The 23,849-nt window shown below is 30.6% G+C and overlaps 1 protein-coding gene across 1 annotated transcript; it reads right to left on the bottom strand.

Annotated features, from left to right (window-relative positions):
- Window positions 1–17,919: 17,919 nt before the first annotated feature.
- Window positions 17,920–19,462, bottom strand: LOC120079260 (UPF0481 protein At3g47200-like). Its single transcript, XM_039033418.1, has 3 exons — window positions 18,778–19,462; window positions 18,649–18,728; window positions 17,920–18,501 (listed from the first exon to the last, which is right to left on the bottom strand). The coding sequence occupies exons 1-3, from the start codon at window positions 19,460–19,462 to the stop codon at window positions 17,920–17,922; spliced, it is 1,347 nt and encodes a 448-aa protein (XP_038889346.1).
- Window positions 19,463–23,849: the final 4,387 nt, after the last annotated feature.

Here is a 23,849-nt window from a genome sequence, read left to right as displayed (position 1 = left end):
TTCACATACAATATATATAAATTGTAGTTTCTTTTCTCTTTTATATGACATTTAATATAAATCTTATTTATATTAAATTTAACAACTATGAATCCAATTCATAGAAACTATATTTGAATCTCATTCAAATATTTATTTCCTCCCATTAAGCTATAATGTATCAAATACATTATGACAATTATATCACATATAATTGAATTAACTTAATTATATTATATATAATTAAATCCCTCTATTAATTTGAACAATTTAAATTAATCCAAAAACCGATTCTCAATTAATCCTATTGAGCTACCAAAGGGACCTCATGGACTTGTAGCTTGAAGTTCTAACGGTACATGAATAATTAATTAAACTCTTTAATTACATTATTCACCATCCATTAACTTTGAACACTCCACTAAAGACTGACAACTGCACTCTTCGCACTACTAATATATTTTTATGTTCATTGGATATAATCAATCAATAGTACGATGACCCTTCATAAATTGCTCGTAAGTACAACTATACCAAATTACCGTTTTGCCATTGTAGTTACATCTAACTTCTTAAGTACCACTGATTCCTCTAATGAACAGTAGATCATAGTCCAACTATGACTAAACCCCTCTCGGGCTAGGAGAGGATATAGCACCACATTGTTCAAGACCCAGAATCAGCCTTTAAGTGAGCAATTACCTCTACCTCGGGGAATGAGTGAATTCCATCTCGTGTAGCCGTGTTTCTAGCTCCCCAATCAGACGAATCCCCAAAATGGTATACTTGTTGAGTCGGCGATCTGACTACTCTCGCCCATACAAATCAAAGGACCACCCTCATAGGCAGGAGTTCGCAACTCACTCAGGATTCAGATCATGTTACCTATGGTCATCCTGGTGAAATGTAAGTCTTTATTATGAACGATGTTATATAATGAGACTAAACATTTCATGGTCCAGTCTTATACAAACTCCTTTGTATAAAATATCCCAGCTCACATGTCTATACATGAATGATCAGAATCAGATCATTTGTAGCACTTTACAACAATTGTAACTCCTACAAATCGGGCCATACTCGTAGTGTCACCAGGATAAGGTACCCAATCTTGTCCATCTACTACAGACCATTTAGGTTATCACTTAAACATGATCCACCCGTATGTCTCTACATACATGTTTAAGTTACAAAGATAACCTTGGATGTTAGTTTATTGGTTTGTGGTTAATGAAACTAAAATATCATATATTTTGTAGACAATGAATAAAATATCATATATTTTATTAAATACATAATGAGTTTGTTCAATAATGTTTACAAATTGTAGGACCTTACGAGATTAGGGTATTAACCCCAACACTTGGTTCAAACTAAAGGTATATTAGATGAAACCTTATCCGTATGTTATCCTCGAGGTGAGGATAATCTAGATTCACAAGCTTCTAATAGAGAAGATGTTTAACCTTTGGTTATTGGAAATCAAGTAGATGTGCTTGTAGAAAGTAGTGAACAAACATCAACTGATGAAGCATTGGTTGATGAAGAAGAGTTTGATTTCGATCATTCTAGCGATGAGTCAATGGGCATACATTCAAACACATTGTTACTGATGAAGATTGTGATAGTGACTTATAAAACTATTTATAAGGTTATATAAAACTACTTAAGAGTTTGATTTCAATCACTCTAGCCATGTTGTAGGATGTCGTCAAGAAGTTTTGGACTAGGAATCGCAGTAGGTCCACCTCAAACGTCCAACAAATAAACAACAGTATAGAAGATGCTACTAGCGAGCAAGAAGTTGGGTCCACCTCGATAAATTCAAGTATTCAGTGTATTTCTTCATGTCTATGAATAAATCTTCTAGTTTCTTATAACATTAGATGTCTTAATATTTGATATTTCTCATGTAGGTTTTAATACGAAAACAAGGGTCCAAGGAGCGGCTAGAGGGGTTGGAATTGAGAAATATGTTCAAGAGAATGGTCGCATTCCCATTAAAATTGAAGTTGAAGATAGAAAACTCATTTGTAAGGATTCGTCCAAATTGAACTCTCAAATTGGGATCATGGTATATGGAATAGTACCTCTTGAATGCGAACATTGGTCAAATGTCTCTAAAGAGGTGAAAAGGGAGATAATAGAAAGACTTTTGGTAAGCTACTTAAGTGTAGTTTTCAAGAAATAGAATGTTTGTTTTAGCTCAAATAGAAACTAACTTATTTTGTCCTTTAATATTAGAGTTGCTTCATTTTAGACTTTGATGAACCTGCGGTACAAGATTATCTTGAGCACGAGATGAGTGTACTGTATAGAGATTTCCATTGTTCACTCCATAAAACTTATAAATAGTACAACTCTTTAGCTGAAGCACGAAAATACCGTGACAAATGAGTGGACGAGATTCATATTGGAACTCTAGTTGGATATATGTTCTATGTTAATGAGTTTTCTTGAATTGGCAATGTTTAGTATGAGTTTTCTTGAATTGGCAATGTTTAGTATGAGTTTTCTATGTTGTGCTTTTAACTCCCCCTCCCCCCTCCCCCCTCCTAATCATATTTAGGATAGTTACTTTGTTTGGTCCCTTTTAGTATGATACTAAGAAGTNTCTCCCCCCTCCCCCCTCCTAATCATATTTAGGATAGTTACTTTGTTTGGTCCCTTTTAGTATGATACTAAGAAGTCATCCATCTAACATGAGTTTTCTTGTTTGTATTGTGTTCTATGTTAATGAGTTTTCTTGCATTGACAATGTTTAGTATGAGTTTTTTATGTTTTGCATGGTTTTTTTTGTTATTGATATTTAGAATATGGTTGTGTTTTTGACTCTCCCCCTTCACCCGAATCACATTTAGGATTATTATTTTGTTTGGTTCCTTTTAGTATGACATTTAGAGGTCATCCATCAGTTCTTTATCCTCACATGCTTACATATTTCACTTCTTTGTTTGTGAGCTTTGATGTCTCGATGGTCTCATGTACAAGATGTTTAAGTTCAGTTTGAAGATGAGAATGGTTAGAATTGGTGTTGGTATTTTATACTTTTGTTTCACAATGACATTGCAATGCTTCAAAAACCTTCAATTGGAATTTTTGTAATGAAAACTTGTGATAGCCACTGTTCTTTTTGTGATAGCTAGTGCTGATACTAAATGTGTTCATATTATCGAAGTTTGTTGATATAACTTGTAGCCAAGTTAGTATTATTTCATTTTATTTCAACGATAGTCTATGATATTGGGAATATGTATCTTCAATTATAACTTTCGATTTAAATATAAATTGATTATTTGATTCTTGATTTGCTCAAAAGATGATTATATTTTAAAGTTTATAACAGGTTTATATATTAAATTGTATATTATTTTTTAATTAATAAAACACTTTTATCGATATTTTCTATAACGTCAGTAAATTGTATTTTAAAAAAGAGCATAAAAAAATTTATAGTGGCACAAATTATTAATTTTACTGATGTTTAAATATGTTGCAAAAGATACTTACAATGACTATTGATCCACATTTAGCAACAGTCTTATATGTTGCTAAAATATAACTTTCAATGACAAAATGTCAGCGTCATTGTATAAGACAAATAGTAACAAATAATGTGTTGCTAAAAGTTAATATTTAGTGACATTTATGCGCCAGTAAAAGGCTACTTTTAGCAGTGCACACTAAATGGGCTACTAAAACCTTTAGCTATGCAGCAACAACGACATTTACAGTGACACGCTTCTATGCGTTGCTAATACCTTTAGTGGCATTTTTGGGCTTTCAACAACGCTTTTTGTGCACCACTAAAACTAACTTTTGTAGTTTGATTAATTTGTGAGTTTTCAATTTTTTAAAAAATTATTATTATATTTATTTTTGTATAAAATTTGTAATAAATATCATAGATATTTTATATTTAACATCTGAATTTTCTGAGATTTTAGTGATTAGTTATGTGTTATAGATAAATGTACATATTTTTAATTAAAAAGAAAAAATGAGTTATAATCCACAACTCAACCCAACTTGAATTTCAAGGGTGGAGTTGGGTTAGGTTGGAAGACCCTATTTAGATCTTTTGCATTGCCAATCCAACCAACTCCAATTTTCGATATGATAAAAAAAATATCCCCAATCCAACCTAACTCAACTCATGTACACTCCTAATTCAATTGACATACAACTTGTGTATTATCAATATGAGGTTAAAGGTTCATCAATTTTCCAATATGATCAAACTAACAACTTTTTCTTGAATAATTGTTATGGTAGAGTTGAAGGAGAAGGTTGCAAGGCACAATTTTTATTATTTATTATTTATTTTTTCTTTTAGAAAAAGTTGAAGAACCAACTCTTTATATAGTTATCAGAATTGAAGTAAAATTGTAAAATTATTAAATTCTTCTCTAAATCTTATGCGATTTTGTTATTAATTTTAATTAAAGTGAATATCATAAATCTCTTAGAATTAAATTTTTTCAAATTAAATTGAGGAAATTATTTATATTTAAACATTTTCATATTCTAACTTCTCACGTTCTTGTCATTTGTCGATTTGATGAGTGTATTATTAAATTTATTAGGCTTCAATATCATTTTATACTTTTAGTTTTAAAAATGATTTAATCATTAAATTTTCAAACCAAAATTTTAAAAAGAATATCTACTATTATTTTAATTCAATACAAAGTTGTCAATTCTTTAAGTATTATTTTTAAAGAGATCAATTTTTTAAAAGTATTTTTTAGAAATAAATTGACAAAAAATGATTTCGAAACTTGTCATAAAAAAATATTTCACACGTTTGCCAATTTTATCAATGCACTTAAATCATTAGTTTTAATGTATTCTAATGTTTATTTATAAAAGTACTTAACTATTAAATCATTTGTCTTTCTATTATTTTTTTTCCCTCTAAACTTGGATGGGATGAAATCCTCTTTTTAAGATCGTAAACAAATACATCTTACCCATAAGTGAAAGAACCCACTAGCATATATGTATCCACATTCACTTAGACAGTCACAAATCATTACTAACATTTGTATCTATTGAATTAAATAGACACATACACGGAAATAATGTCCCATCTGGAATAGCTATATCATATCGATATCAATCGTACCTATTAGAATCAAAAGATATGTACACATGAAGAGGTGTGTCTCATCTCGAAAGGGTAAATAAAAATAGGAATTTAATTAAGAAAAAAGTAAGGGAAAAAAAAATTCTCCTATAATCGCCAATTTATATATAACTAGTAAGAAACATGTGCATGGAACGTAAAATTTTGTGATTTTAATTAAATGTGAGTAAAACAACAAACATGAGTTTGTTAGTTAATTCAATATTTAAAACAAGTTAAATTTCTCTCCCCTATGATACAAATTGAATGATGCAGACTACTGTCATATTCAACCAAAAAATCAGACACATGCTCCTACCATATAGAGGATGGGGACAATGAAGATCGAGTTAAGAAAGATTGAGAGAGTTAAAAAGAAGAATTCAGACACAAAGTTAAAATGGTATGGATTTTTTTGGAGCAATTCATCTTAAAGTAGACAAGATAAATAGTAAATTTTAAAGTTTCATTTGAAAAAAATAGTAAAAAAATTTCAAAATCGTAAAAATAATAAAACAACTTTTTAAAATAAAAATTATTAATTAACAAACATCTAAATTATCTCTGCTCACTAAACCTGATAAAATCATACATCACAAATTAAAGCAAATCCAAAAAAGCCAATTATGTGCAAATACACTGTATTATTATGCAAATATACTATAATATTGCATTAAATTTAAATTAGACCTCTAGACGTCCTCGAACACCCTTTGTTAGACAACAGCTAAAATTATCGCCAAACTCTAAAACAATCCTTAATTTAATTGAAGTCAATCACATCATAGAAAAACTAGAACTTGAACAAAAATCTACAAAAAGAAAAGCTACTGATACTCACCTAAATATCACCTAAATATTGCTGGCTGATTCCTCTTACGACCACAATAGTAGTGATGGTGTTTGGTAAATAGCAGTGGAAAAGAGATCTGAAGAGTGAAAGAGAAAATGAGAAAAGGAGAGTGAATGAGATAGGAAGATCCATAGTACTTATCGAAATTAACTTATAAGACGGCAACGGTCTCAACGAAAAACTATGACATGAGATGGTCGATGGCGTGTGATAGACTGCAGTTCAGTAGAATGACAGAGATGATGGCATGAAGCACACTGTATTGTTCTTGATGCGTAGGTGGAGGATAGGGCTCGCGGGGAGTGGGGCGGCTTTCTGGGGCTGTTAGATAACTAGTTTTTTTTTTTTTTTTTTTTTTTTTTTTTTTTTTTTTCCTTTTCTTTTCTTTTTATATGTTATTCTAATCTAAAAAATTTATTTAAATATAATAATAACAATAATAATAATAATAATAATAAAATTTATCTTTTCCATCTTAAATTCCAAATATATCAATATTTTCTTATATCTTATATCCTTCCCAATAAACTCAATTTTTGGTTTAACAAAATTAAAATTAAAAGAAATACATTAAACTCCTAAGATGATGAAACTTGCATTCAAAATTTTGAAAACTAAAATATTTTAGTTCAATCTATTGTAAATTTAGTTTATTAGATCTCCAACATCTATTAAAGTCAAATTAAGTCAAATTTTGATTTTATCAAACATACACGTATTTCAAAAATAAATAACAAAGACAAAATCTATAACTAAATTCGAATTGATTGAAAATAACTATTTTTGAAAGGTTAGGGTGTTATATAAAAAATCTTATAACTTTACATTACAATTATATTGTATGTATAAAGGTAAATTAGTTAAATTTAATAACTTTATATTACTACTACACTATATTTGTAAATGTATATAAGCTAATTTTCAGAATATATTGATATTAGTGGAGCTTTAGGAAGATACAATACAACATTATAATTAAGAATTATGAAAATTGATGGTCAAAACCCTTATAACTTCACACTATAACTACATTTTATGTGTAAAATATAGATTAACTAAATCTCATAACTTTATATTAATATAATATGAAATAAAACATGATAAGAATACAAACGAATGTATTGAAAAAAGATGAAAACAAATAAATAACAATATGTATAAATAAATGAAAAAAGATTTAGATAAACATTGAATCTTATAACAAAAAGGTAAAGAAATAAAAAATTAATTAGATAAAACTAAATCTATTTGGGAAAAAAAATTCGGAGGGATTATTTGTTTAAATGAAAAAAAAATATTAATCAAATTCGGAATATATTCGAAGAGAGATATTTGGAGAGAAAAACTAGGAATGATTATTGTTTAGATGCAAAAATATATAGCGTCCACGATTTTTTTTTCTGGTTTTTATTTAATCCGATTCGGATGAAAACTAATAACTCAATAGTTAATAATTACACTGTACATATAAATATTAGTAACTCAGTCTTCAACAATTACACTATTTGTAATACAGATCATATTGAAGGCAAATAAGGAATAAAAAAAAGTCAGATCATGTGCTTCACAATAGATTTGCTAAAATTCTTATTAAATTTTCGTTTTACCATTTTTTCAATTGAAACCTAAAATTCTGCTATAGATCTTATTACTAATTCAGAGAATATACAAATTAGTATTACAAGTAAGTTAACAACAAAATGAGCAAAAGACACTTCATACTATCAAATATGGTATCAAAGTCCATAAAGTCCAAATGAGCATTTGGTCCAATAAAAAGAAATTGGGAGTCGATCAAAAATTTTAAACCCAAAAGAAGCACCCACATTAGAAAAATCAATGGACCTCATACTCTTTATTAGTAATCTACAAATTATTGGTGCCATTACCTTTCTTTTAATTGTGAGTCTCCAAATCGAGCCAATGTTTAGAGAAAAAAAAATCAAGACAAAAAGAAGAAGTATAGAAAGCATGAAGGTAGGCTTTTATATCCATATTATAGAATATGGGAAGCCAATTATTTTCATTGTGTAGATATCTAATAGATATGTTGTAAAATTGAAGAGAACACGGATATGGAGAAAATATAATATAATAATAATAATAATAAAAAAAAACATAATTTAAAATAAAAAAAATTAAAAATCATGAAATAACTAAAATTATAAAATTGAATAATAGAAATTTAGTGGAATTTGAAGTGAATTTCTTACCAATGGCTGTGTGATTTTAAGATTCACCAAATGTCGCTATTTATAGGCAAAGTGGCAAGTAGAATGTGGACTTACATGGACACCAAGTATAAATAATTACAAGGCACATGGACAACATGAAGGGTGACACATGGTTTTGGGACACTAAGCAGTGGGCATCTATTTATTATTATAGTATTCATAATACTCCTCCTTAAATGACCATATATATATGAAATATACCTCGTTAAAATCTTACTAGGAAAAACCCAATTGGAAAAAATCCTAATGAACGAAAAAGAGTACATAGTTCATATAATATATACTCCTAAAAGAATACAATATATTTACTCCCCCTCACGAAAACATCACTTAAATCTCTGAGTCGTCGCATTCAAATGTTGTGCACCATTTTTTCAAAAGTTGCAATTGGTAATACTTTTGTAAATAAGTCTGACAGGTTATCTTTCAAACAAATTTTTTGTACAGTGATGTCCCATTTTCTTCAAGATCATGAGTATAGAAAAGTTTCGGTGAAATATGTTTTGTTCTATCTCCTTTAATATATCCTCCTTTGATTTGAGCTATGCAAGCTGTATTGTCTTCGTATGATATTATTGGAAGATTTTTATTAGAAGATAAGCCACACGTTTCACGAATGTTCTGAGTCATTGACCTTAGCCATACACATTCTCGACTAGCCTCGTGAATTGCAAGAATTTAGCATGATTTGAAGAAGTGGCCGTTATAGTCTATTTCACCGATCACCATGATATAACAGTTCCTCCACATGTGAATAGATAACCTGTTTGAGATCTAGCTTTGTGTAGATAAGATAAATATCCAGAATCTGTATAACCAACTAGATCAAAATTTGATTTATTTGAATAAAACAAACCCATATCTATTGTTCTTCAAAGATAACGGAGTATACGCTTAATTCCGTTCTAATATCTTTTTGTAGGAGAAGAACTATATCTAGCTAATAAATTTACTAAAAATATAATATCTGGTATTGTATTATTAGCAAGATATATAAGAGCACCAATTGCACTAACATATGGTACTTCAGAACCAAGAAGCTCTTCATTATCTTCTCGAGGTCGAAATATATCTTTCTTTATATCCAATAAGCGGACTTGCATTGAAATATTTAATGGATGTGCTTTGTCCATATAAAATCTTTTCAAAATTTTTCCTGTATAACTTGATTGATAAATAAATATTCTATCTGCTAAATGTTCAATTTGCAAACCAAGGTAAAATTTTATTTTTCTAAAATCTTTCATCTCAAATTATTTCTTAAGATATTTTATTGCCGTTAGAAGCTCTTCAGGAGTTCCCATTATATACAAGTCTTTAACATGTACAGTTATAATAACAAATCCTGATTGTGATTTCTTTATAAAAATACACGGACATATTGGATTATTTTGATATCCTTTTTTCAATAAATATCCACCCAGGAGATTGTACCACATCCGTCCTAATTGTTTCAATCCATATAGTGATCTCTGTAATTTTATTGAATACCATACCCGGGAATTTGATGTATATGTTTCAGGTACCTAAAATTCTTCTAAGGTTATCATATAAATATCATTATCAAGAGATCCATATAAGTATACTGTGACTACATCCATAAGATGCATATCCAGACTTTTATATACAGTCAAACCAATTAAATATCTTAATGTAATTGCTTCCACTATCAGAGAATATGTCTCCTCAAAATCAATACCAGGTGTTTGTGAAAAACCTTGTGCAACTATTCTTGATTTATATTTTGTGACCTCATTATTTTCATTTCTTTTCTTCATAAATATACCAATTTATATCACATAAGTTTAACACCTTTTGGTGTTCGGACTATTGGTCCAAAAACTTGACGTTTTGAAAACGATTCTAATTCTACCTTGATTGCTTCTTTCCACTAAAGCTAATATTTTCTATGTCGACATTCTTCAACAAATTTGTGTTTAGGATCCTCATTTTTAGATATAATATCAAAAGAAACATTATACGCAAAAATGTTGTCAATAATTACATTAGTTCGATTCCATCTTTTTCCTTACATGACATAGTTTATTGAAATCTCATTATTATCTTTAGGTATTTCACCTTCCTCACTAGTCATGTCAAGGATTTCTTTATGGTTATTTACATCCCCAACCAAGTTTTTTCACCATTAATTATTTTTCGCTTTCGAGGATTTTTATCTTTGAAACCCACTAGTCTACCACATTTCTGGCGTGTTCCAGGCTCATTAGTGATAACTTGTTGTGTTAAGATATCAATTTTTGATGGAACATTTGCAACTTGGTATATGTGACTTAGTTACTTTCTTTGTATCTATAAATGCATCTGGTAGTTGATTTGCTATATTTTGCAAATGAATTATGTTTTGAACTTCAAGTTCACATTGGTACAGGGATCTAAATGAGACAATAATGATGCATTCCATGTAATTTCTTTTTCCAACTTCTTAATTCCTCCCCCAAATGTTGAAAAATTTGTCTCATTAAAATGACAATCAGCAAATCGTGCAGTAAATACATCACCCTTCAGGGGTTAAAGATATTTAATAATTGATGGGGAATCATATCCAACATATATTCCTAACCTCATTTGAGGACCTATCTTAGTGCGTTGTGGTGGAGCAATTGGAACATATACTGCACACAAAAAAAATTCTTAGATGGAAAATATTTGGCTCATGACTATAATCTAATTGTAATGGCAAGTACTTATGATAAGATACTGGCCTAATGCGTACAAGTGATGCCCTCATACAGATGAAGGAAGCTTAGTTCTCATAAGTAATGGTCTTGCAATTAATTGTAAACGTTTTAAAAATGATTCTGCTAAACCATTTTGGGTATAAACATGAGCTACAGGATGTTCAACACTTATCCCAATTGTCCTACAATAATTATTAAAAGCCTGAGATGTAAATTCACCAGCATTATCAAGATGAATGGTCTTAATTGTATAATCAGGAAAGTGTGCTCTTAACTTAATTATTTGAGCAAGTAATCTTGCAAATGTGTAAGATTTCGACTTGATAATAAACACACATCTGACCATCTACTGGATGCATCTATTAATACCATAAAATATCTAATAGGTCCACTTGGTGGGTTAATAGGTCCACATATATCACCATGAATTCGTTCTAAAAATGCAGGTAATTCAGTTCCCACTTTAGCTGGTGATGGTCTAATTATCAATTTTTCTTGAGAGCAACCACCACATGATAATTCATTAGATTGAAGAAACTTCTGGTTCTTTAATAGGTGTCCATTTGAATTCTCAATAATTCTTCTTATCATTATAGATTCTGGATGATCCAATCGGTCATGTCAAATTGTAAATATGTCTGGATTCATGAACTTCAGGTTCAATGTTGTGTTTCAATTACTCGTATATGAGTATAATATAATCTAGAAGATAAAGCAGACAACTCTTCTAATATATGTTTTCATTTGAGACAGTGGATATGATATATAGATATTCCATATGATTCTTACTATCAGTCTTAATATGATAACCATTGCAACGTATATCTTTAAAACTTAGAAGATTTCTCTTTAATTGACTAGAGAACAATGCATTATCAATTGTAAATTTTGTTCCTCTAGGCAAAATAATATTTGCTTTTCCAAAACCTTTGATCAAGTTTGTAGAACCTGATATTGTATTTACTTTTATTGTGTGTAGTTGCACTGTCTACCAGACATAAATCTTCTTTGCTCATTTTTTAAACACCCAACATATGAAAATGATCCATTTTTCTTTATTAAAAGAAAATAATTAAAATAAGAAAAACAACACTTAAAATATACAAAAGTTACTAAAAGAAACATGAAGATAGGTAAAAGAAAACAATAACATAAGTCTAGATATTCTCAAAATCAAAAGAAACACTTGATGTTCCATCAACTATGCCAATCTTCTCTTCAGGAGATTCAAAGAAGTTTGCCACATCCAAATTTATCATATGAGATAGGTCAAATATATCATTATCCTAGTATGCAAAATCTGCTTCCACATTTTTTTCTTTTTTCCTTTAGGGAGGCTTGATAGAGGTCAACTAAGTATTTTGACATACGACAGGTATGTGACCAATACCCAGTCATTCCGTATCGAAAGCATTTATTTTCAACACTTTTTGAACTTTTATCTTGTGGAGTTTTTTCTTTGTGATCACCATTTTGTGTGATTCTTTTAAAATTTAAATTATTAGAACGACCACCACGAACATAATAATTATTTCTTCCTCTGCCATGGTCACGACCTCGACCACGATTATTATTAAAATTCACAGCATTCACTTCAGAAAATGGTATCGTTCCGGTTGGTCGAGATTCCTGATTTTTCATTAATAACTCGTTATTTTGTTTGACCACATGAAGACATGTTCAAAATACTGTTTAAAACTTTTTTCTCGATATTGCTATTGTAGGAGCATATTTGAGACATAAAATGTAGAAAATGTCTTCTCTAACATATCGACATCAGTAATTTTTTCCCCACATAACAATAATTTTGAACTGATTTTGAATAATGCGGAATTGTAATCACTTACTGATTTAAAATCTTGTAGCCTCAAATGCATCCACTCATAACGGGCTTTAGGAAGAATTTGTCTTTTGATGATCATACCTTTTTTTCAAAATTTTCCACAATATATGGGGATCTTTTATTGTAAGCTATTCTATTTTTAATCACTATTGGAGATGATGACGGAGGAAAATCATAGCTTTTGCTTTGTCCTGACTGGATGTCGTATTTTCTTCTTTAATTGTTTCTCCTAAGTTCGTAGCATCTAGGTGAATTTCGGTATCAAATACCCATGACAAATAATTATTACCTTAATATCAAGGGCGAAAAATTCTAATTTTGTGAGATTTGTCATGACAGCATTATCATAAAATATTGTACTATGTTTTAATAAATATTGAATATGCAAAATAACATTAAATTTAATTGATATTGAATATGCAAAATAACATTAAATTGGAGGCAAAATCTCAAATTAAAATTTCGCCATATTTCAAAATTTATCCCAAATTCTAGTACTAAATTCATAGTTTGGCTGACACATCAAATGGAGTTTAAATTAAGAGCAAATAACTTGTATTTTGACTCCAACTTCATTTTTTTCAAGATTCATCCACCCACATATGTGTATAAATCTCGAAAGGGCATTTGTTGAAGGAGAAATCTTGGACCAATCACAAATTTCCCCGTCATTCACTAAATTATTGACGAAACTCTAAATAATTGTTGAGACCAATTAGAAATTGACACGTGTCCCCAAATCGAAGTTGAAGACATAAATTGACAAAATCCGATGATGTCGCGTGTTTTCATCCCAAACGTTCTATTGAGTGAAATTAATTTGGCCCAATTTGATATTATAGTTTACTTAATTTGGCCCAAAGGCCAAAGTAGGTCCAAGTCTAACTAATTGGGCCCAAGGGCCAAGCCCATGGACCAACCAAGCCCAAGACCACGAAGCCCACCAGAGAACTTTATAAATAGGGGAACTCTCTTCATTCGTGAGGTAAGCAATTCTACATTCCAGATAGCACAGAGAGAATTCTCCTAACAATCAAAAGACTCCTAAACTCCTGAAGCTGCACACTAGGACTATTTCAAGACTTCAACTTCAAGAAAATCATGTGCTCTACTTCTTCAAGTCAAGCGTACGCATCCAACTGAGAGAGAATAAGAGGATTAAGTACTATAGATCGAACCACATGACATCAAATCAACATCAACATCAACACAAGTTCCACTCCACGAAACAAGTTTCTCCAAAAACCTTCATGCGAACAGTAGTATAGGGAATCAAATAGTTCGTGTTGAGCTATTTAGGAGAGGTTTGTAGCGCGAGTTTTGGAACTTTGCAATCTTCATCGAATCAAAATTGAGAGAGTTTATGAGCCCATTCACTATGGACTTTTTTAGTAGTTTGTATTTTCAATCTTATAAGAAAAAATTTATGAAAAGTAATAAGTATATTATTTTATATTTTAAATTTAATTAAATTAAATAGATATGAATATTATGATACATACAGATACGAGATGATCGAGGAGAGTTAGAAATCTAGTTGGTTTGATGGATTTTAGTTTAGTCGGATGAAAACTCATCACTGTATATAGTGATGCCTTTGTTGGGATAACACTAAATTTTTTGGATCAATTATTCTCTTTGTGTGAATCTAATAGGAAATTAGTTAATTAACTAGAAACAATAATAATTATCAAGCATATAACACAAGAAATTTTAACGTGGGAAAACTTCTTCGATGTGAGGAGTAAAAAACCAAGAACTGAAGTAAAAAAAAACTTCACTATAATCAATAACGGGTACAACAAGTTCTCTACAGACACAACTAGATAGATGTATATATAAATTATATTTCAAGATTAGCAATCTCGACAACGAACGACAACAATTAAAAAAAACAAATTACAAAAGTCTTACTGAAAGTGGTACCCAATTAATTACCTACTGTAATATATTGTAGGTAGCTCAAAGGAAATCCCCACTGTCCAAATTGAAGACTCCATATCAAGAACACACTGCCAAAATTTCAGCCCAATCGGACCATAAATCGACCTGCAAAAAGGCTGCAAAAAACGCTTCTTTAAATATGTTTTATAATATTTTTCATTTGATAATAAAGAAAATGAAATAGTTATCAAACGGGACTTTAATACATGTCTTTTACTATAGGACCTAAATTGTTATGAAATAAAGTTCAATGACTGTTGTTACAAATTTGAAAAAGATGTGGATTAAATCATTACCAAAGAATGTTCAAGGACGGCTCATGAGTGTTTTTTAACCTAGTGAAGAAGAAGAATTACAACGATTTTAGTTAGAAATGCAACTAATTAAATCCATAATAGACAACAGGAAAAAAAATCGTAGTGTAAATGCCCATATGGAAGACGAACAATAAAGATATTGATACAAGACATTTCATATAATTAAAAAAGTATATAGTAAAAACAAAGTCAACGATATCGTCAAATTGGTTTAAACATTTTAAGGAGAGTAATACTTAAAATGCAATCCAATGTATCTCACTTTTATTATACACATAATAAATGAATTTAAAAAATAAAAAGAATTTATCACATAATAAATTATGATTGAATAATTTGATGTGATATATATATATATATATATANTCTATCATTTTTCATTTTCATGAAGCCACCTACCTTGTTTTAGTGACCATAATTTATCTTTTAAAATGAACACCAACCTTCCTGGAGAGGATACAACATTCACTTCTTCTCCATTAATTAATATTATTACGTTGGAGGCTTTGATTGAATTGAAGGGATATTAAATTATGTATAAAAAAAAGGGAAGATTTTCAAAAATATCAAAATAAGAAAACTATTTACACAAAATAGCAAAATTTTAATCTTCTTTGATAGAAGTTAATAGAGGTTGATGGAAGTCTATCAGTGGTATAAATTGATAGACGTTTATCACTAATAGATACTGATAGAAGTTTATCCGAGTCTATCAATATTTTATTGATATTTCTGTAAATAGTTTAACATTTTTTCTATTGAAGAAATAGAAAGTAACAGTCGAAAAGTGAGGGTGTTAGTTGGTTGTTGAGTGAGAGAAGAGTGATTTGGGCACGTGGACCACGTGAAGGCTGGTATATTTTTAGGGAAGATTATTTACTTAAATAATAACTATGCGTAACTATTTGCCCTAAAATTGTGGTAGTCATATTACCAAACAATAAACCCATTTCTCGTCGGAACAATTGCTTGATGTCTATTATGTCTATTATGTGGATTATGGGTTATGGTATTCTTTTCTAGCTTGGGCATTTAGTACTTTTCCCTTTTTGTAATGTTGTAAAGGTCTAGATTGCATATCATCGAACTCTGTATTGTCTCTCGATTCTTCTCAATTTATGAATAAATTTTGATTATATTTCTGTTTATGATGTGCAATCGAACTCTGTATTCTTTTCTAGCTTGGGCATTTAGTACTTTTCCCTTTTTGTAATGTTGTAAAGGTCTAGATTGCATATCATCGAACTCTGTATTGTCTCTCGATTCTTCTCAATTTATGAATAAATTTTGATTATATTTCTGTTTATGATGTGCAATCGATACCTATAATTTAATTTGCAATGCGTGACATTTAATTACATGTTAATCTGGTGTAGCATTAAGTTAAATTAGCTTGTGAGTTGTAATTTTACCTCAACGAATATTGTTTAATTAGATAATTTAACCGAAGAACTATATTGAATATTTGATTTGACATTTCCAATTAGATATTCGACTCAACAGATTCCTCGATCTTAATGCAGTTAGTCCAAATTGATTATGATGCATTTCATCTAATTGAATTACTTAGTTAGATAATTAGGACTCTCACCTAACTTTTCTTGAGGAGTTGGCTAGGATTTGGTGATATAAGAATTATTTGATGGACTGGTGCTCGAGTTACTAAATTGGAAAAACAACTAAAAGCCTAAGAAACTAAGCAAGATATTTTAATTGTTTGAATTGAATCTCAATTTAGTATGTTTTATGCTATTTAAATTTGATTTGCAATAAAATAAATCTCGAACCCCGCCCTCATTAGTTACCCTCGGGCTGTAAATTATTTGACTGAGAAATTCAAGAACTCTCTGTATTCGATCCATGCTACAACTACTACATAATTAGTGGAAACGGTAAATATATTTGGTTCGGATTTGGGCGACAAAATTCGCGTGACCATAATTTGAAAAGTGAATCCTATTTTGATTGCATTTGGTGTTGCTTACTTGTGTTCCATATTCGTACGGACATTTATGTGGTCCATTTTCAAATATGTCATATAAAAATGTAATCCATTTAAGGAGCGAAGGGTGATTAATCTTATTGTGTTACGATTACAGTTGTAATATAGTACTATTACAACATGAGAACCACACAATCTATCACATTTACTGTTATCGTTTGACCCTAAAAGGTAACGATAATAGTAAATATGACAGATACATAATTTTAAGTAAATATGATCAAAACAATCCAATTACGTTTTCAATTGTGATTCAGTATGATTGATCTATCAATAGGAATGTCATTACAATTACACCAACTTTTATTATGAATGAGTAAACGTGGCCAAAAAGTATCTCTTATTACAAACTCAAGTGATGAGACCTTGAGTATTTGAAATGAGTGTATGGTTTAGTTTAGCTTGATTGTTGAGTTTTAAAAAGTTCTTTGAGTTAAAAAACTATATATGTGTTTTTTTATTATATATTTTAAAATATTGATTTGTATACATAGCTGTTATGATTAACAAACTTGCAACTTTAAAATAGATGTAGAATCATCTTATCAATTATGTCGAGGACCCCATATTAAAAAGATGGGGATACCTCATTAATTTTTAAATGATACATATGCTACTTCTCTCATTATCAATTAATTTTGAGATGAAACTTCATTGTTATTTAATATGATATCAGAACCTTATGAGGTCGAAATAGACATGTTGAGGATCCCACCTTCTCTCATTGTCATTTGGTCTTAAGATAGAACCTCAGGGTAATTTAATAAACTATATACCATAACTAGTAAGGTAATATTTGAAAAACGTTGATAAATGCAAGGTTAAGATTTAACAAGGTAAATAGAGCAAGTAAAATGGAAATTAGAAATTAAACATACATGTGACATAAATGCATGGATAGGTTTGAGTAGCTAGGCAGCTTAACAACATGCAGAGACGAAAGCGAAAAAAGTTTGAAGGATGTTGAGAAAAATTACTAAGGCTGCAGCAGAGAAGGAAACCCAGGCCCATGGCGTGTTGAAATAGTCATGTTTGAGTGAAGCTCGGGTCTTGTTCCACCTTCTATTACAGTGCTTACGCAAAGCTTCACTGATAGGATCAAAGTGGGAAGAACTTGATTCTGTGACAAATTTACCGAGGTTGTTAAACAGATCTGAAACTTCTTTACCACAACCGCCAATATTATTGATTATGATTCCGGCCTTCATAAGTAAATGCACGTCTTTCTCTGTACTTATCAAATGATCCAGAAATAAGACATATTGGGTCACATACTTGTTCCTATTTGCTGCATTGAATTGCTCAAATGCTACCATGTTTCGCAGCATAAGTTCGAAGTCATCATAAATATGTAAAGGAGGGATTTCCAGAACCCCATTTTTAAAGGTTATGTCCCTCATATATTTGGTATTTTTTGCCTTCTTGATGGTGACACCAGCCTCGTAGAGCTCAGTTATGGATGGAGGAATCGAGCCCACTTTCTCACTCTTGTTCTTAGTAGGCTTCTTATTCCAAAGACGACACAAGGGGTAACGAAATAAGCTTAAGAAATGCTGCTTCTCGTTCTTACCATTTTTCCCATGTTACTTGTTGTTGTTCTGCATATCATTAGAGGGAATGGGGGAAAAGTATAAAACTAAGAAATCAACCAAGTGCTCTGGTTCTTCATTCAAATCGATCTCATGGCTTTCACGCACCAACCCAAACTTAAGAGTACAGTGTGGAAGATCTTTAAAGGAGATATGACCATCTTTATCATCATCTCTAAAGGAGGGGGCAATTTTTATCATCTTTGAAAGAGGAGATGAGGGGGACATTGTGTTTCGGTATTAGGTCAAACAGACTTCGAAGAAGAAAGAAAGGAACTTGATTTTCCAATTTTATCAAGTCATCGGGTATATCCATTTCTATTCCTTCGTAGAATGAAATATCTACATTTTCTTGAATTTGAACGAACTTACAATTTGGATGACAGTCATCAAATTTTAGTATAAAAAACTCAACTATGAAACATGCATCCACAAGCATCATTGTAACAAACTCCTCTTCCTTCATCTTTATGGGTGTTGCATAGCAATTGCGGGCTTCTTTCACCCAACAATGAGCTTTCTCCACAAGGACATTCAATGTTCTGGTTTGAGGAAACCCCACATGATCCATTGATTCAATCATGTTATTATTCATACGACGTAGAAAGTTCATAAAACCATGAAGCTTATACTGTTCATTGGCTATCAAATCCTTTCGAGTACCATGGTGGAGGGGGCCAATGGAAATGAGTTGAGGGGCATAGGCTTTAGGATTCATCTCCCGTAGCGCTTTGGTAACTTGATAGATGTTGCTATTTGCAGTAACCGGAGATAGTCGTTTCAACTTTTTTTCTATGGACATCACAATATTCCCACAATGTTGTTGATTAACCTCAGTAGCTACTTTCTGCCACGTTCTGAGTTTACTTGTCATTTCCTTCAGGCATCTCAATCTCACTCTTCTCATTTTATTGGAATCGATACACGCACCCTTTTCAAATGTCCTTCAACAAACATCCATGCATATATATTTTGAAAACTAACTTAATATTGAATACGCATATAGGAAAATATAGGTATAAAAAGAAGGTAAATGAGAATATAAAGGAAGGAGAAGAACAAAGAAGTGAAGAAGTACCTGGTCCGCAAGTTTGATGGAAGGAGATGGTCAGTGAAAGATGAAATGAAAGAGACGAATGTGGGATTGGGAAGAAGAGTGAGTAAGAGAGGGTTTGTGGAAACTGGTAGAAAAAGAAAAGCCCAGCTCTTCTCATAAGTAGTGCGATTGGTTAAATATTAAACATTATCTTAGTACAAAAAAAAATAAATCAAAATTATCATTTTTTCTAAAATTAATTAAAATGACTAAAAGTTCAAGTTAAAACATCATGTAACAATTTTATAATTCAAGTTAAGTCACTTTTGAGTCTTGGGAGCGAAACTCAGTCTCGTAATTTTTATAAAAAAAAAGAAACAAAAATCGGATAAAGGAAAGAAAATTAAAAAAAAAAAAGCAAAAACGAGAGAAATAAAAGAAAAAAAAGAGAAGAAGCAAAATTCAGAGAAAGTAAAGAAAATAAAAAATATATTAAAAAAAAAAGAAGAAGCAAAGATCGGAGAAAGGAAAGAAAATAAAAAAAAGAAAAAAAAAGAAGGGAAGAAAAACAAACCGGAGGAAGAAAAGAAAATAAAAAAAAAGAAAAAAAAAAGGAAAGAAGACAGAAAGGAAAGAAAAAAAAGGGAAGAAGCAAAAATTGGATTAGAAAAAGAAAAAAAAGAAGAAGCAAAAAAATTGAATAAAAAAAGAAAGAAGCAAAAACCGAAAAAAACAAAAGAAGCAAAAATAGAAGAAAATAAGGAAAATAAAAATTGAATAAAAAAAGAAAGAAGCAACAACCGAAAAAAACAAAAGAAGCAAAAACAGAAGAAAATAAGGAAAATAAAAAAATAAAAAAAATAAGAGAAGAAGAAAGTGAACGACAAGACAAGGGAGGACGTAATCGAAAATTAGAAAAAATTCAAAAATTGACTAGTCTAACACTTGTATATTTACAAATATTTTAAAGATGTGATACAATTTTAATTTTTTTTTTCTTATTTTACTATCTATTACAAATATCATTTAAATTATGACCAACTATTTTAATAATAAGTAAATATCATAAAATAACTTAACACGATTATAGTTTTCTTAATGTTATTTTATTGGCCACACCAAAATATCTCAACTAAGTTACACATTCATAGTATTCTCATCAAGCTTCGGTCCAAAAGTTATGTATTACGAGAAAAAAAGTACGAAAAGCGAGAAGTTGAAAGTGAGGTTACAAAAGTAAAGAGTATAGAAAAACCTTCCAATTAAGTGATACACATGATGCATCATAATTGTTAAAAAAGATTTGATCTTGTGCTCCAATGTGCCGCTAAGTATATGATATCCTCCTATTAGGGGCTTTTTCTTCATCATGGGACATTCTTTTATTACGCTGCAGCCATATACACCAAAGACAGCGCCAATGAAGTTGCTCCAAAGCAGCTTCTTTTTCGTGGTCGGATGGATGCTTTTTTTTTAATACATAACATTTCTTCTAAAGTATTGGGGAGGGGATGTGAAACATCCAAATTAAGTTTTTTGTGCCATAGCAGCCGTTGACGAATATATATGTTATTAAATAATACAAAAAAGAATGTAGAGATAGAGAAGATCGACAAACATTAACAATGTGCATTTCAACCATATATATGTTCGACCAATTCACCATGGTTTTTACACATAATGCACTAGATCAGACTGAGAAACATCTTGGGGGATAGAATTTGGCATTTGTCCATGATATTAAAACCCTTATGGAAGAGGGACTAGTTTTTCTCAATGGATTTCGGGCGAGATCGACCATTGAGATTTAATTAAAAATTTTATTTTTTCCAACTTATTGACTATTTTGACGTTTATGGGCCTTTCTTGGTACATCTTGGACGTTAGTAATTTTTCCAAATATTAGATAATCTATCCAAATCTTATACCAAATCTTATATATTTTCAAATTTTCCCCAGATTCGATTATCTTTAATGAATATTATATTTAATTTTTATGTATTTTTAGGTCAATTTCTATTTCCATGATTATATGAATTTCTAAATTTCCGATTGAATTTACCAATTAGATTTTTTTTCAAACGGATGATTGCATTTTGATTTTTAAATCTGGGGAAAGATTAATTTTTGAAAAAAAAAAATGTAAGATATGGAAAATATATAAAATATCGATATTAATCTGCTCGAGAATTCATCGATCTCGATGTTAATCTATCAGATTTTATATATTTTTCAGATTTTACCTTTTTTTTTTAAAAAAATGTAATTATTCCAAAAATTTAAAAATGAAAATCAATCATGTGAGATCCATCTCAAAAAATTCATTTGGATAATTGGTAAATTGATTTGGAAATTAGAAATTTGGCTAAAGATTTAAAAAATTTCGTAACATTTTATATAATATTTGATAAATATAATAATTTGAAAATATATAAGATTTGGTATAAGATTTAGGAAGATTACATAATATTTTGCAAAAATTTCTAGAATCTCGATGTAAACTCTGAGATGTACCGAGAAAAGCCCAAAAGGGCCAAAAAATTGATAAGTTAGAAAAAGCTATTTTTTAAAACTAAAACTTGGGGGTCGATCTCGCCCATGATGGACCGAGGAAAACTATTTGAATGAGTTTTCAAAAAGGGTGCTAGTTTAGTTTTGTAAGGTGAAAACTTAAAAGGTGTTATTTTTTACCATTTCCTCTAAAGTATCGGGGAGGGGATGTGCAACAACCAAATTAAGTCTGTGCCATAACTGTTTGGAGTAGGAGCAATTGATGAATATATGTTTGGCTGATTCACCATGATTTTTACACATAATGCACCAGATTAGATTGAGAAACATCTTGGGGGATCGGATTTTGCATTTGTCCATAATATTAATGCCCTTATGAAAGAGGGAACACCTAAATTAGACAGCACCACTCAAAAACCTTTGTATTCTTCTTTAGAGTGAGAATTCACAGGAGTTATGGGTTCTGTGATTTATTTAGGAGAGGGAGAGAAATTTTTGGGAGGAGAGAAATTTTTTCAAAGAAAACGATTTTGGGATGAATCTCACTTTCTCTACGTGAGAAGCAAGGGGAAGAAGAAGACTAATCTTCACCAACCAAACCCCACTTGCACGTGTGTTGAATGAGAGAAAAAAGGGATGAATTTATGCTTTAATTTAAATTCAAGCCCCAGAATCAGCCCTTAGGGGAGTAATTTCTCCACTTTTTCTAATTATAGAGAGTGAGTAAATTATTTCTTGTGCAACTGCATTTCCAGCTCTCCAATAAGACGAATCCCCAAAGTAGTAGACATATTGAGCTGTTGACATGGGCCACTCTCACCTTCAAAGAACTGTCTGTTGGGTCTTATGTTCTAAAACTCGCCGTTTGTAAAATTAACCATATTCTATTATCAATAAAAATGTTATTTAAACATTTCTCAATAAAGTTATTATTGAATTTATTAATTGCATTCATAAAGTCTAAATCCATTAAACTAAGATTCATTGCTATTACATAAATACTTGAACTTTATGTATAGACATGAAGATAGATCAAAGTTCAAGTAAATAACCAAAATAGTCTATAGTACATGATTAAGGTCGGATACCTTATTCTGGTAACACTATTGGATGCGACCTACTCTGTAGAGATTATAAGTTGTTGTAAAGGTGTTAAAAACAAAGTGATCATGATTCGTTCATGTATTGACATGAGGAGTTGGGGCGTCCTATGCAATGAGTTTGCATAAGATCGAACTAAGAAATAAGTCACTCTTATACATTGTCTACTGTTTAATACTAATTATTTCGCTTAGATGACCTAGGTAACTCGATCTTAATCCTGAGCTAACTATGAACTCCTGTTCATTCAGGATTATCCTTAGATTTGCATAGGTGAGAGTTGACTCAACAGTGTCGACTCAATAAACCTCCCATTTCAGGGGTAAGACTAGTTAAATAGTTGGAGACATAGGGTGCAAGACGGAATTCACGACTACCCAATTAAGGATAGGAGAAAGGTTGTTCTCTTAAGTGCTGAATCCAGGTCTTGAACAAGGGGCCTCACCCTCTAATTGGCCTGAGGGATCCGGTTTGGTGATTAGATCACAAAAAAATTGTTCATTAGAGGATCAGTTGGAACTTAAGGAACAAGACGTAATATCGGGGGTAAAACAACATATTGACCTAGCAGTTATTATGAACAACCTATGAATGGTGGACTAACTGGTTATGG

The sequence above is a fragment of the Benincasa hispida genome, chromosome 6, assembly GCF_009727055.1.
Source record: "Benincasa hispida cultivar B227 chromosome 6, ASM972705v1, whole genome shotgun sequence".
In the NCBI taxonomy this organism is placed as follows: Eukaryota; Viridiplantae; Streptophyta; class Magnoliopsida; order Cucurbitales; family Cucurbitaceae; genus Benincasa; species Benincasa hispida.
This window is presented reverse-complemented; position numbering and strand designations above follow the sequence as displayed.